Here is a 15,043-nt window from a genome sequence, read left to right as displayed (position 1 = left end):
AGGCTTTCATGGGCCACTTGTGGGGGCCAGATTTGGCCCCAAGGCCAAGAGTTTGACCCCTGTGGTATAGAGAGAGGAAAATATAACAACAACTGTTGGTCTGTCAGCATTGTCATAGTCAGTACACAACATTTAAGAGGAGGGTGGCTCGTACCATGAATTAGGTTAATACGCGAGTAGTTAAGGTTCACGGGGTCTTGTTCACGAGTGAGGGAAGAATAGCATGCAAAACAAGCATACTTATTTTGTTTGGGTTCAAATAAGATAAGCTATGAAACTAAACGTCACAAAAATGACTAGCTCTCCGCCATTTTTATTTTGTAAAAGTACAGAAGCTCTCAGAAGAACAAAGATTGGAGACCGCTGCTATACACAGATTAAATATGAATTAATTATTGCATTGCGTAAGGCCCGGGATCCGTCAGGGACCCCATTGTGCGCGAACAACCAAATGTAAAATGTCAATCAATGAATGAGAGGGTGCTTCATGTGAAGTTTTACCCCAAATGTATTCCTAGCTGCTTCCTGCTCCATCACTGATAAGAATATAATGGCAAATTTCTTAATACTGTCCCTGTGGCGCACAGTGTTAGTGCTTTTCTGGTAAAGCTGTGGTATTAGGTTCAAATCCTGGTTGAGGTAAGACAGGAAGCTTTATAAGTTTATGTTTAATATTAAAATGGTTATTTTTCTGTTAAAAAAAAATTATATTGAACAGTTTATTTTAATGAATTGGTTTAATACAAAATGTGCATGACATTAAATTCAAGTTTAATTTAAAAAGTATACAAATTGTTCCACATGAATAAAAACAAATGTTTAATGCTTGCTGCTTAGGACCCCAGTTTAGCCTGGGGGCGGCCCTGCATTCAGCATATATACAGTCGTGGTCAAAAGTTTATGGCTGTCATGAGTTTCCAATAATTTCTACAACTCTTAATTTTTTGTGATATAGTGATTGGAGCACATACTTGTTTGTCACAAAAAACATTCATGAAGTTTGGTTCTTTAATGAGTTTATTATGGGTCTACTAAAAATGTGACCAAATCTGCTGAGTCAAAAGTATACATACAGCAATGTTAATATTTGGTTACAAGTCCCTTGGCAAGTTTCACTGCAATAAAGCGCTTTTGGTAGCCATCCACAAGCTTCTGGCAAGCTTCCGGTTGAATTTTTGACCACTCCTCTTGATGAAATTGATGCAGTTCAGTTAAATTTGTTGGTTTTCTGACATGGACTTGTTTCTTCAGCATTGTCCACGCATTTCAGTAAGGACTTTGGGAAGGCCATTCTAAAACCTTAATTCTAGCCTGATTTAGCCATCCCTTTACCACTTTTGACGTGTGTTTGGGGTCATTGTCTTGTTGCCCAAGACCCAACCTCCGGGCTGATGATTTTAGGTTGTCCTGAAGAATTTGGAGGTAATCCCCCTTTTTCATTGTCCCATTTACTCTCAGTAAAGCACCTGTTCCATTGGCAGCAAAACAGGCCCAGAGCATAATACTACCACCACCATGCTTGACGGTAGGTATGGTGTTCCTGTGATCAAAGGCCATTTTTGTTTCATCTGACATCACATGGACAAAGATAATACCTTCTGGAGGAAAGTTCTGTGGTCAGATGAAACAAAAAGTAAGCTGTTTGGCCACAATACCCAGCAATATGTTTGGAGGAAAAAAGGTGAGGCCAAGTATGTGCTCCAATCACTCTATCACAAACAAATAAGAGTTGTAGACATTATTGGAAACTCAAGACAGCCATGACATTATGTTCTTTACAAGTGTATGTAAACTTTTGACCACGACCGTAACTATTTTCTGTGTTGTTGTGTTGTAAGTATTTATTTTGGACATGTTTAATAAAAAGAACAACTAAAAGAGTAATGGAAAGAAAATAACAATCAAGTGATGTGTTTCAGTTTCAGTATGCTCAGTTACAATGTTTACAACACATGTTTATAGTTTCACATTCTAAGTCTGTGTTCAATGATGGAGTTTGTTTGTTGTTTCGTAGTTGGAAAACCACACAAATGTGCCTACTGTGGGCGCAGTTACAAGCAGCGCAGCTCACTGGAGGAGCACAAAGAGCGATGTCACAACTACCTCCAGTGCATGGGCCTGCAGAACAGCATCTACACAGGTTGGTGTCCATCCATGTTACTAACTGCAGCAATATGTTATTAATATTCCATATCTGATAGACACTGAACTGTGCATGTATCTTTCTCCTAGATTCAATGTATACGCCATAAAACATATGTAATTGTGAGTTTAAGCTGAGATATATATGCTTTATCTGTGCAATAGTACTATGACATGTGTCAAAATAGTGCTCCCTTAGATAAAACAAAAAAAAAAACTAACATTTTTGGGGAAAGTAAAAAAGTCCTCCTGCACAAGTGCGTCACTTGACTCCACTAAGTCCAAATACTTTGACTCTAAACCTCCTTCTCTGTCTTGCTTTCCAGTAGTAAAGGAAGAAAGCAGCCAGAATGAAGAGAGGGAAGACTTAAGCCAGACGGGATCTGACAGAGCCTTGGTGCTAGACAGGCTAGCTAATAATGTAGCTAAGCGTAAGAGCACTATGCCACAGAAGTTTGTGGGTAAGGGCTGAAATCTGCTTGCTTTGTGTCTATACAAATCATAAATATACCAACAGATGTAACAATGCTGTGTCAGGAATCTTACAATGTGTTGCTACCACTTTAAAATAAGGGCACAGTACCCTTATATTTATTCACTAGAGGGAAAATAAGAGTGAGCGATCAGCTTTTTTTCCCTTTTTTAAGCTACATGTGATAAGAACTTATTATTACCCGATCAGTTTACCAGTTCAAATTTTGGACACTTTTCTTTAAATTGCATGGTATTGCATTTGTTACATTAAGGAACTTTACATAATTCCAAAAGTCCGAGGGGTCTGAAACTCAATTTACCTGAAGGTGAGGCTGGGCCACTTCAAAATATTTACTTGCTTGAACCTCATGATTAAATTCATCGACTGCTTCAACCAACAACTATAGTGACCTGAGCTACGGTCATCTTTAAGTCATGATAAATGTGAAAAATATATATTTTAACAGTGTTGAGTTCATCAGGAAGATGATCCAAGACATTTAAGCTTAAAAGGCAAAAGGAAGCCATATTGAGCTTGACAATAGAGCTGCAACTAACGATCAATTTGATAGTCGATTAGTCAACGATTATCTTAACGATTAGTCGACTAATCGAATAATAAAGTTACACATATTTAATGGCTCTAATATTTCCACCACCTTCTAAATGCAGCCTAAGTTATTTTAGGCATGTGCTTACTAACAACAGAGATGACTAATTCATTCATAAATATTTATTTATACTATAACTGTGCTGCTCATTCAGCTGTTAACAAAAAGTTTAATAACTAATAAAATGTTGTAAAACAAAGGAAAAGCAAAGTGCTAAAAAAACAACTATTAACCTTGTTTATGTATTAAAAAGAGTGAAAATGGCAGCAATAAAAACAAATAAAACACAAAATCTAACTTCCTCAAAAAGAAAAGCATTTTGTGGCGACTTGTCCAGGCTCCAGCACCCCCCGCAACCCCAAAAGTGACAAGCGGTAGAAAATGGATGGATGGATGGATGGATGGATGGATGGATGGATGGATGGATGGATGTTTAAAAAGCTGCACACTGGTATATTGAGTATTGATTAACTCTTGGCAGTTTTAGCACTCTAATAGACTCAATGTGTACAAGTCTATATTTGATTAATTCTTAAAATGTTGGCTCTGCATTGGTGCCCGTCTGCTTTTGTGTGTGTGCGTGCGTGTGTGCGTGCGTGCGTGTGTGCGTGTGTGTGTGTTTGTTTTTGTGTTTTTACCCTTCTTGAGACATCAACAAGGAAAAGTACCTTCCATATGAGAACCGGTAGATAATGACTAATTTGCACCCCTGGTAGTGAAATCTATCAAAATGAGGGTGGTCCTGAAAAGGAGGGACTTTTCAAATTGAATCAGAATCAGAATCAGAATCAGAATAGTTTTTATTGCCATTGTTTGAGAACAGGTTCACAAACTAGGAATTTTTCTTGGTGCAATCGTGCAACATAAAACACATATAACACAGATTTGGTAATAAAAAGAGCTGTAACTGAGCTATCAGATCTTGTTATTGTTCATGTGCCTGATGGCCGAGGGGAAAAAACTGTTCAGGTGACGAGAGGTGTGGGTCTGGATGGACCGTAGTCTCCTGCCTGAGGGGTGAGGGGATAATAGTTTGTGTCCAGGGTGAGAAGAGTCAGCTGTGATCCGACCCACACGTCTCCTGGTCCTGGAGGATAACAGGTCCTGGAGGGATAGGAGCTTGCAGCCAATCACCTTCTCAGAATGTGTCTGTTTTAAAAGTGCTCCTCCTCTGGTCAACATATGAAATAACAAGTGTGTGTTAAAATCTGAAGTGCTCCCCCTCTGGCCAACATATGTAATAAGTGTGTGTAAGAAATTGAAATGCGCCCCGTTTGGCCAAAATTGATTTTTTTTTTAAACACAATTAATATGTATATAGAGACATACTGTAATAACTTGGAAGTAAATAATGAAGATTAAAAACTAATTACAAACAAAAAATAAAAAAAATTACTAAAAGCTTACATAGTATGTATATATTATTAATGTTTTAAATACAAATCTTTATATATCTAGAAAGGGTGGTCCTAAAGAGGTAGGCATTTTATCGAAGGTCTCAAGAAGGTAATAAATACAAGAATGTGTGTGTGTGTGTGTGTGTGTGTGTGTGTGTGTGTGTGTGTGTGTGTGTGTGTGTGTGTGTGTGTGTGTGTGTGTGTGTGTGTGTGTGTGTGTGTGTGTGTGTGTGTGTGTTGCACGGTTCGCGTTTGTTGTTCGTTTTTTCGGCATTGCAAATTTGAAAAGTCCTTGAATTGATGTAGACAAAGTCTAGCTGGCTGACTTTGGCTAAAGTAACAGTTAGTTATTTTTCACACAAATTCGTCTCACTATTGTCAGTTAGCTAACAAGGTAGAAGCTAACTCTCTTACCGAAGCCGTGTCTTCATCCTCCCTCCAAATGTCCGACATCATGCCTCCGCTTTAAATGCTTGCGTATCACACATGTACTGCCATTAAAACAAGCTCCGCTCTGCAAAATGAGCAAGGTACTCATGTTTTAATAAGATTAAGATGGCGATGTTTTTGCGAGTGACCCACTTTTGACCGTCAAAACATGAGTGATGACGTCACCACTATTGTGGACAAATATAATTGTCGCCGACAAATTTTATTGTCGACCATCTGGTCTAATCGTTGCAGTCCTATTTCAATCAATCAATCAATCCTTATTTATATAGCCCTAAATCACAAGTGTCTCAAAGGGCTGCACAAGCCACAACGACATCCTCGGTACAAAGCCCACATACGGGCAAGGAAAAACTCACCCCAGTGGGACGTCGATGTGAATGACTATGAGAAACCTATTTGACCATAGATTAGACTTTTACTCATACTCATATTATGATTTTTTTTTTTCATTTAAAACACTTCCTTGTGGTGCACATGCAGTCTTTTAAATCCATGTGGTAACATGTAATGGTTCTTTGGTCCAAATTTTGCGTAGATTATGTTTTACAGACCATTTTAAAACTGACCGTCTCCTTAGGATGTGTTGCTTTATGGGAGGTTTTATTTACGTGGCTCCACTTTGACTGCATCTTCTCCCCGTCAGTCATGTTGGATTTTTTCAGGTTTTCTATAACGAGTCTTCTGACAGATGTACATTTGAAATATACGCTAATTTGTATTGGAAATGGCTACAACGGAGGACACGTGCAGTCTACTTTACAGCAAGAGGATAGAAAATAAGAAGGAACTTATTGACTACAGCACAGACTACAATGGCGGACTCGCGCAAAGCTCTTATTATCATATATGAATCAGAGTCGTGGATAGCCAACCCGGTTTCAGGCGATCTCCTCAGTGATTGGTCAAAAGGCAGTCACGTGACTACAGGGCATCATGATTGCTACTAACTTTGAGCTGATGCTAAGTGTTTGCGGCGCTTCCTCGTTAGTTTTTCAACATATAAAAATGTCCTGTTGTGCAGCAATTGGATGCTTAACCCGCGAGAATTGTGGAAAGCTTTTTCATTGCTTTCCTCACAACCCGGAAATAAGACAAGTATGGGAAGTGTCTCGTTCAGGAGGAAACACACAGATGCTAAAACAAATAATAACTGAATAAATTAATGAATTTAAAGGATGGTTTGACAAAAACAGACTATTTTTTAATCGCAGTAAAACTAAATCAATGCAATTCAATAACCGTAGAAGGGAAAGTCAAACACAAACACAAATAGACGGACATTGAAAGAGTAAAATAAACCAAATTTTGGGTGTAATAATAGATGAGAAAATGAACTGGAAATTTAATTTAAAAAATATGCAACACAAAGTGGCAAAAAATTAAACAAAACATAAAGATCAGTTAGAATTAAAGCTGCAAGCGGCACATAAAATCCAAACCGGAGCAGTAATTAAAAGTCTTTGGTCAACTTTTAATCAGAAGGGTTCAATCTCTCTCCTGTGCTAGTTTGAAGCCGACACGACAAACGCGCTCAGAGGAGATAATGTTTGAAAAAAGGTGACCGGTTTTTACAAAACTTTTGTTTTGAAGGGGGAATTGCAAACTTCCTGTTGATTTTTTGCTGGGTGTTGTCAATGAATGAAATGTAGGTCTAACTGAGACCTACATAGAGGTTTTTGTTTCATGTCTCTACGACATTCGTACTGGAAGTTACGGGCAGTTTTGTCTGAGTTTTCTTCCTAGGAGCAGTTGTGTCTGTGTTTTCTTCCTAGGGGGCGCTAGAGCGCAATTTTGAGTTTTTGGGGTTGGGTTTTTTTATTAGATCGCAATTTTTGCCAGTCCTGATGTGTGTGTCCAGTTTGGTGAGTTTTGAAGCATATTAAGGGGGTCAAATTACAGCTCAAAGAGGCAAAAGTGACTGTTTTACTAAACTTTTGTTTTGAAGGGGGAATTGCCAACTTCCTGTTGATTTTTGCTGAAGATTTTTGTATGAAATCTAGGTCTAAGTCAGACCTACATAGAGGTTTTTGTTTCATGTCTCTATGACATTCCTACGGGAAGTTACAAGCAGTTTTGTCTGTGTTTATTCCTAGGGGGCGCTAGAGCGCAATTTTGAGTTTTGGGGTTTGTTTTTTTTATTAAATGGCAATTTTCGCCAGTCCTGATGTGTGTGTCAAATATGGTGAGTTTTGAAGCATGTTAAGGGGGTCAAATTACAGGTCAAAGAGGCGGCGGAATAATAATAATAAAACCTTACAATTACAGTAGGGTCCTCTGTCCCAAAGGGACATTGCGGTCCCTAATAATAATTTTGAGCGATACTTGCAGAGATTACAAATACATTGGAACTAACCACCACAGTTGACATACATCACACAAAAGTCACAATTTATTTGTGATTGTTGATCCAAAGCTAATGAACATTTTGGCAAAATTAGGCTAATAAGTAAATTTTTTTGGTTGTTGTGTATTTTTTTTACATTCATTGCGCCGTCCGGTGCGTGTTAGAGTGCCTGCTGGTCACTAAACACTGCAGGAATTTAGCAGCAGAGAGCGTCAAATACAGCTGCAAAATTATACTTTGACTAATTAAAAAGCATGTTTCTTTGTACGTTTATGAGCTAGTTTATAACTTTATATAGACGTATTATTTTGTTGTATTTAGCCAAAAAAACGCCAGCAAATGTATTCATTCGGGCACAGCCTCACGTTTCCTTGGTAGCAGTAATGGCACCTGTTGTTTAGTTGGCCATACTCTCGTTACACGCGACTCTGATATGGATAATCCCCTTAAGTCATCAATGGGGAAAAAAACGTCACAAATGGGGAAAATTCCAAACAGATCGTTTGCAGGAAGTATAAAGGAAGTCAACATTGTTTTATAAAATCTTATACACATTTTCAAGACTTTCCAAATACACAAAAACAGGTACTAATAGGTAAGAAAAGTTAGTTTTGCATAGTAGGTTCCATTTAACACACACATACTGATATTAAGGGTAATAGTTACATTAGCTACACGTTAATGATAAACATGTACTGTGTGCAAATATTTAACAAAAAGGTGCTGCAATGCATGCTGGGAACGGTTGTTCTGGCGTGATATGTATCTGTTGCTACTGCAGATACAAATACTACAGGAGCCATGTTCTAATAATGTGGATTTTGTCTGGCTATACAGCTTACTAATTTCTTATGAGATGTATTCAAATTTGATTTTCAACATCTTCAAATAAAAATCATAACCTAATAAATCCTAAATTTCATTGCTGAATAGGTTGTATGGGGTGTAAACATGTCTATTAAAAGAGGAGATACACTCACATGGCTCTAAAACCTTAAAGATTCTACTCTTGTGAAAGATTCCACCTAAATGCATGCACAGTTTGATGATTAAAGCATGTTTCCTTACATTTCGTTGTCCATGTTTACTATTCGCTCCCGCTGCCGAGATTGCTCCTAGTTTCCCATCATGCTTTGCAACACAGCATGTTGAATACAGCATGATTTGAGTTAAGATAGTTGTAAAGTAGTAGTAAAAGTAGTGGTCTTATGTGTATTTGTTGTGGTGTGACTTTTGTAGTTACACAGTGGTCAGGGTCGCCCTGTCATTTACACAGGTCGCGCATTGTTCTTCGGGCCCCGCAATGGGCAGGGGCCCCCGTTTTCCATGAATGTCAATTAGGGAATGACAGGACGCTTCGTATGAAATATTACCATATACCGAGCCGCTTCCTGCTCTCACAAGAATATATCAGCACATTTGACAAGAAATGCTCATCCTTTTTGTCGGATCGATAATCAGTCTGGTGTTGCCAACTTGGTGCTTTCTCGCTAAATCCGTTGACTTTCCAACTCTTGTTACTACCATTTATTCCTCAAAAGCGACAATTCTCGCGACTTTTCCAGATGTTTTGGAGACATGAAAGCATGAATCACTCAATGAATGTCCTCAATGAGCAACGGGTGTTGCCGTGAGCCCCTTCTCAGGGGGGTAGCCAGGTTGACAGTAGCCTCGTGCAGCAGTCCCAGCTGCCGTTAAAATAGAAAGGAGACCCACACCCCTCCGTGTTCAGACTGCAAATGAAATGTACAACACTGCCATTGTTTTCGTTTTGATTCACAGCATAATATGTCATCTGAATGGTTCTTCACTGTCACGCTAAAATAATTCACTGCGATGTCCCAATCCCATCGTTCATGTTAATGAGCCAGTCAATAGATTCGGTTTGTTCGTGAATGTCACAAACCTCCAGTCTTTTGATCAAATGTGATTCCCTAACCGTTAACAACGCTGAACGAAATTGTTTTAATTCAAAGATGTGATTAATCAAAAAAAATATTGCATTAACCATGTATATACGCAGACTAATCAAGCAATTTATTTTGAACATACATGCTCCAAATACCATTACTGTGAATGGTTACCTGAAAGGTGGCGCAGGTTGTTATAAGGTCAGCGATCATGCATAAGTGCAAAGATTAGTGAGAAGACTCGGACTGGTGTGCTCGCCTGTAAATTTAACTTCAAAATAAACCCCAATGGGACTTTGGATAAAACGTTTACCAAGTTTTGAGAAAATAAAACTTTAGGAAAAAAAATCCTGGATGACATTCTGACTTGCATTTGTGTCCAAATATTGGATTATTTTTTAAAGTTCATTTAATTTATGCAAGCGAGTGATAACCTGCGATTAATCATGATTAATAAGAGTGTTCTGATACAACTATTTCACTTCCATTACAATTTCAATATTGAAGCCTTGACTATTGGCCGATATTGATATTAATCGATACCATATCCACACAAATCATAATACATATTTTTTATTTTGTAGTGTGGAATTTTAGAAAAGGCTTGATCAAGTGAAATTATTTGGACAACATTGATAGGTATGAATAACACTAACCGTAAAATACATTTATTGAGTGATAATTTGTTTTTTTAGTGACACCTATTGGCCAAAATAGTTCATTAAGTTAATTTCATGACGCAGTAAGTTGAATGATGTGGACACGTTAGGTACTGGATACTTGTTAATATGCTTCTGCCTTGGAGATTTTGTATGTGTAAGTAATATGCAACTGAAATTATTTGATACTTGTTTATATTGACACTGCAATATTGTTAAACTAAGGACACGTATTATGTATGTCTAGCTTGTGTGCTATTGCGGGCTGAGCTCTTTTGTTGTTGCTAGCTCCTAGTAGTCTAACTTCACCTTTTGTAAATGTTTTCCCGAAAATACAAGACTATACTGACCTTGTGTGCTTATTGGAGGACATTTAGATGTTAAAAAGCTGACAGATTTGCACACGTAAACACGCTGCAGGACTGCTTTTATCAGAGTTTATGTTGGAGATTTTAGATGCAAGCCAATATCATTAGGGACGGCGTGGCGCAGTGGAAGAATGGCCGTGCCCTGGTTCAATCCCCACCTAGTACCAACCTCGTCATGTCCGTTGTGTCCTGAGCAAGACACTTCACCCTTGCTCCTGATGGGTGCTGGTTAGCGCCTTGCATGGCAGCTCCCTCCATCAGTGTGTGAATGTGTGTGTGAATGGGTAAATGTGGAAGTAGTGTCAAAGCGCTTTGAGTACCTTGAAGGTAGAAAAGCGCTATACAAGTACAACCCATTTATCCAATACATTTTTTTCTGATATCGGACCGATATCCAATCCAATATCAATATCGGACCGGGACACCTCTGATTCATCCAAATATAAAAGTGTGATTAATCTGATTTAAAAAGTCAATTCTTGGACAGCACTAGAAAAAATGGTGTGGAAAAATATAAATGTTGCCCAAAGGGCCGCAGTTTTACAACATGTCTGAAAAGGAGTAGGAAGAAACTAAGATTATTTAGAGAAGATGTCTCCAAACTTTGGACTGGTACTTTCATTTTTGGTTCACTTGCAGCTTTAGACAGATACTACTTTGATATGGGATATTTTGGAAAAAGGATAGTTATAAAGTGTTATTTTTTGTAAGTTAATTGTCATAATTAATTAATAACAAATACACATTTATAAGGTTACCTTACTGTATCCAATGTATGCTGATAAATAGAGTAGCTTGTGTAAGATTATGAACAACAAGAATGGATTCACAATACGTGCATTTTCTCATCCTCAGGTGAGAAGCGACTGGCAGACCTTTCCTACGATGGCGCAGCAGAGCAGCTGATTCAGCCCCACGTCATCGACCAGGCCATCAACAGCGCCATCAGCTACCTGGGAGCAGAGTCTCTCCGCCCATTGGTCCAGCCCTCGCCGGCTTCCTCCTCCGACGTGGGCCTGGGACCCATGTACCCGCTGCACAAGTCCGTCCCAGAGGGCCATTCTGGGTCAGGTCACGGCCTGTCAGCCAAGGACAGTGCAGCTGAGAATTTGCTTCTGCTCTCCAAGTCCAAGTCTACCTCCAGCGAGAAGGACCGCTCTCCAAGCCAAAGCGGCCAAGACTCCACCGACACGGAGAGCAACAACGGGGAACGAGCGGGCGGGGCGGCGCCCGGCCTCATCTACCTGACCAACCATATCACCTCGGGATTGCGGAACGGCCCCCTGCCATTGGTGAAGGAGGAGCAGCAGCGGCAGTATGAGGCCATCCGGGCCAGCATGGAGATGGCCTCCGAGGGCTTCAAGGTGATGACGGCAGACGGCGAGCAGGTGAGGGCGTACAGGTGTGAACATTGCCGTGTTCTTTTCCTGGACCACGTCATGTACACCATTCACATGGGCTGCCACGGCTTCAGAGACCCCTTTGAGTGCAACCTCTGTGGCCATCGCAGTCAAGACCGATACGAGTTCTCCTCTCACATAACGCGAGGCGAGCATCGCTACTGAGTACACACACACAAACACACACACACACAATATGTAAAATAAGATGGGAAAGTGTGCTTTTATACGAAACGTGCATGTTTGTTGAACATAGAAGCAATCTTACTCTCATTCAAGTATGTCTTTAAAAAAACTAATGTTCAAGTGAAGCCAAATAGGTCTCTAAATAGCATCAAATTTCAAAATATTTGTGTTGTAAATTGTGTATGTATGTACAATACAGTTATTCTTTCTTTTTAAAAAAAAGCAGGCAGCAACTTATATTTTCTTGTTTCAGACTGTATTTACACGCGTGTGTCCAATAAAATGTTGAGTAAATAAAATACAGTGACTCAAAAATGTCAGTTTAGATAACTCACACATCATTTTCACATTCCTTTTACAACCTGTGTTCTTATATTTGTACCAGCCATCCTCATATTTTTATTTATACAACACTTACCCTCCCGTCTGTTTTGTATTTATTACAGTGATTGGTGTTTGTGAGTAGAATAGTCAATAAAGGCTGCCACTCCTCCTGTTCAACTTGTACTTTATTAAATGTCTTCTAGGTCAGTACAAAGCATAAAACAGTTGTTAAACTCATTCCTGTATGCAGAAGGAGGGAGGGAGGTTTTAGGCTTGCAAAATATCAATAAACGATATTTTATATAAGTGGGAATAGTTCTGGGTTTATTTGTTTTTCCAATAACTGTTTAATGATAAAGATCAAAATAAATGTCAGCAGTTTGCTACAAAATATTGACATTATATTTCCATATGCTTAATAAGCTAGACTTCACTCTTCAAAGCTTATCAATCAATCAAAGTTTATTTATATAGCCCTTAATCACAAGTGTCTCAAAGGGTTGCACAAGACACAACAACATCCTCAGCTCAGATCCCACATCAGGGCAAGAAAAAACTCAACCCAATGACTTCAATTTTCTTCCATCCATCCATTTTCTACCGCTTATTCCCTTTGGGGTCGCGGGGGGCGCTGGAGCCTATCTCAGCTACAATCGGGCGGAAGGCGGGGTACACGGAGGGAACCCACGTAGTCACGGGGAGGACATGCAAACTCCACACAGAAAGATCCCGAGCCCGGGATTGAACCCAAGACTACTCAGGACCTTCGTATTGTGAGGCAGATGCACTAACCCCTCTGCCACCGTGAAGCCCTTCAATTTTCTTATTAAAGAAATTCATAAAGTCATCTGCCGAGTGGGTGGAGGTACTGGGAGGAGTCCCTTGTTGGGTTAGCGATGCTACTGTACTGAACAAATATTTAGGATTGTTTTTATTGAGGCGGATGAGATTGGAGTAGTAATTAGCTTTAGCTAAGGTAAGCGTGTGTTTATAAGTTATTAAACTATCACTCCATGCTTGATGGAAAACCTCAAGTTTAGTCGCACGCCATTTGCGTTCCAGCTTTCTACATGATAGTTTAAGAACTCTAGTTTATTCTTTTTTTTTTTTTTTTTTTTGTCCTGTCCAGCTTCTCAGGCAAATCATATTGTTGATGTAGATGCCCATATCGGTTGTTCAGATTTACTTTACAAAAGAGAAGTGTAGGATACTTCTCTTTTTGCCTTATTTGTATTTGACTTTATTAAATGTATTTATATTATCATTTGATGCAGCCGGGCCGGAGCAGGAGGGGAAAGAAAAAGAAAAAAAAGAAGACAGAGGGGGAAATTGTGGGGACAAGAGGGGAATTACACAGAGAGACAAAAGAAACAACAGCAAACACAACAACAACAACAACAACAACAACAACAATAGAGCAACATCAGCAGATATGACATGTACAAATATGATGGTAAAAGTAATAGCAAATAAGCAGTTAGCGAAAATAAAAAATAATACAGAAATGACAATGAACATTATTACACTACAAATGGAGCAATACAAATACCAATAGAAATATCACTATTGATAATGAACAATACCAATACTTTACATTTATTATCAACAATACAGTTGTTCAAATGCAACAATACATATACGTAATGATAACTTGAGATACGAAAGAATGCAGAAAAATGGAGGGGGAGATAGAGAAGCAACCTACATTAACCTTGTAGATTGTTATAGTAAAAATAGGTTAAGCTTTGTCAGTGTGCCATGTGTTACCCAGTTCACTCTAGGGCAACAACGTTAATATATGTTTGATGAAACGTGATTATGTGCATGAGTGTACGTATGCATATGTACTTGTATACGTACAGAATGTATATATGTGTTTGTACAGTGAATGTATATGTACAGTATGTGTATGTGTATGTTTGTATATTGAATGTGCGTGTGGATGTACGAACTTTAAGTATGTAAATATGTACCGTATTTGTGTATGTATGTGGGAGCGTAGGTACCTACGTATGTATGTATGTGAGTATATGTGAATTTGTATGTACAATATATTCGACTCCCAGTGTCCGTGGGAGCCAGAGCACAGCCCCAGCCCCCCCGAGAGCCCAACCCTCAAAAAGTAGGTGTGGTGCCCAGGGAACCAGGGACCACCGCCCCCACGCAGCCAAGCCAACCAGCGACAGGAACCCCAGAGCCCGGCCCACCGCACCGCCCACAAGGGCCAATAGCAGGCCGCAGACAGACGCACCCGGTAGAGGACAAGGCACGAGAAAAGCAGGGGACAGCCAGACCCCAAGTCAGCGAGAGACCACACCCCACATGGGCAGAAAGGCGAGACGCCCCGCCCGAGGGACCCAGAGACTCCCCGCAACCGGACGGGAAGACCGCCCCCGCCCCACCGGCAATCGGGCCCCCATGAGCCCACCCTCCACCCCCGGAGAGCGCGGCGAGGCCAACTCTAGTTTATTCTGTAAACCAGGGGGTACGCCTTTTAGGGGCCTTTTTTAGTTTTAGCGGTGCTATACTATCAATGGTGTCGCACACTAAAACACTTAACACTAAAAAGAAAGAAAAGAAAGGAGAACAAAACACACACACACACATGCAAACATAACACTATAGACATTAACAAAAACAAAATGTGGCATGTCACTGAGGATTGAGGAAAAACGCAGCCCCTCAGGCGTCCATGCTGGACAATAACTAAAATTAACGCCATCTAAACAATTGTATAAAAATATTATAAAATCTATCCATCCATCCATCCATTTT

At 39.6% G+C, this 15,043-nt stretch overlaps 1 protein-coding gene across 6 annotated transcripts in view; it reads left to right on the top strand.

Moving 5' to 3' along the window:
- ikzf1 (IKAROS family zinc finger 1 (Ikaros)) overlaps positions 1-12,400 on the top strand; it is a 39,615-nt gene extending 27,215 nt beyond the window's left edge. For 2 of the 6 annotated variants that reach the window (XM_061961661.2, XM_061961682.2), the window contains 3 exons: positions 2,015-2,140; positions 2,472-2,603; positions 11,214-12,400. In XM_061961661.2, the coding sequence (XP_061817645.1) occupies positions 2,015-2,140; positions 2,472-2,603; positions 11,214-11,923 (968 nt within the window). In that variant the 3' untranslated portion in view covers positions 11,924-12,400. Of the gene's footprint in view, positions 1-2,014; positions 2,141-2,468; positions 2,604-11,213 lie in introns of all 6 variants that reach the window. The other 4 variants (XM_061961652.1, XM_061961674.2, XM_061961668.2 and 1 more) reach the window with 2 other exon arrangements.
- The last annotated feature ends 2,643 nt before the right edge of the window (positions 12,401-15,043 follow it).

The sequence above is a fragment of the Nerophis lumbriciformis genome, linkage group LG02 (genome assembly GCF_033978685.3).
Source record: "Nerophis lumbriciformis linkage group LG02, RoL_Nlum_v2.1, whole genome shotgun sequence".
In the NCBI taxonomy this organism is placed as follows: Eukaryota; Metazoa; Chordata; class Actinopteri; order Syngnathiformes; family Syngnathidae; genus Nerophis; species Nerophis lumbriciformis.
This window is presented reverse-complemented; position numbering and strand designations above follow the sequence as displayed.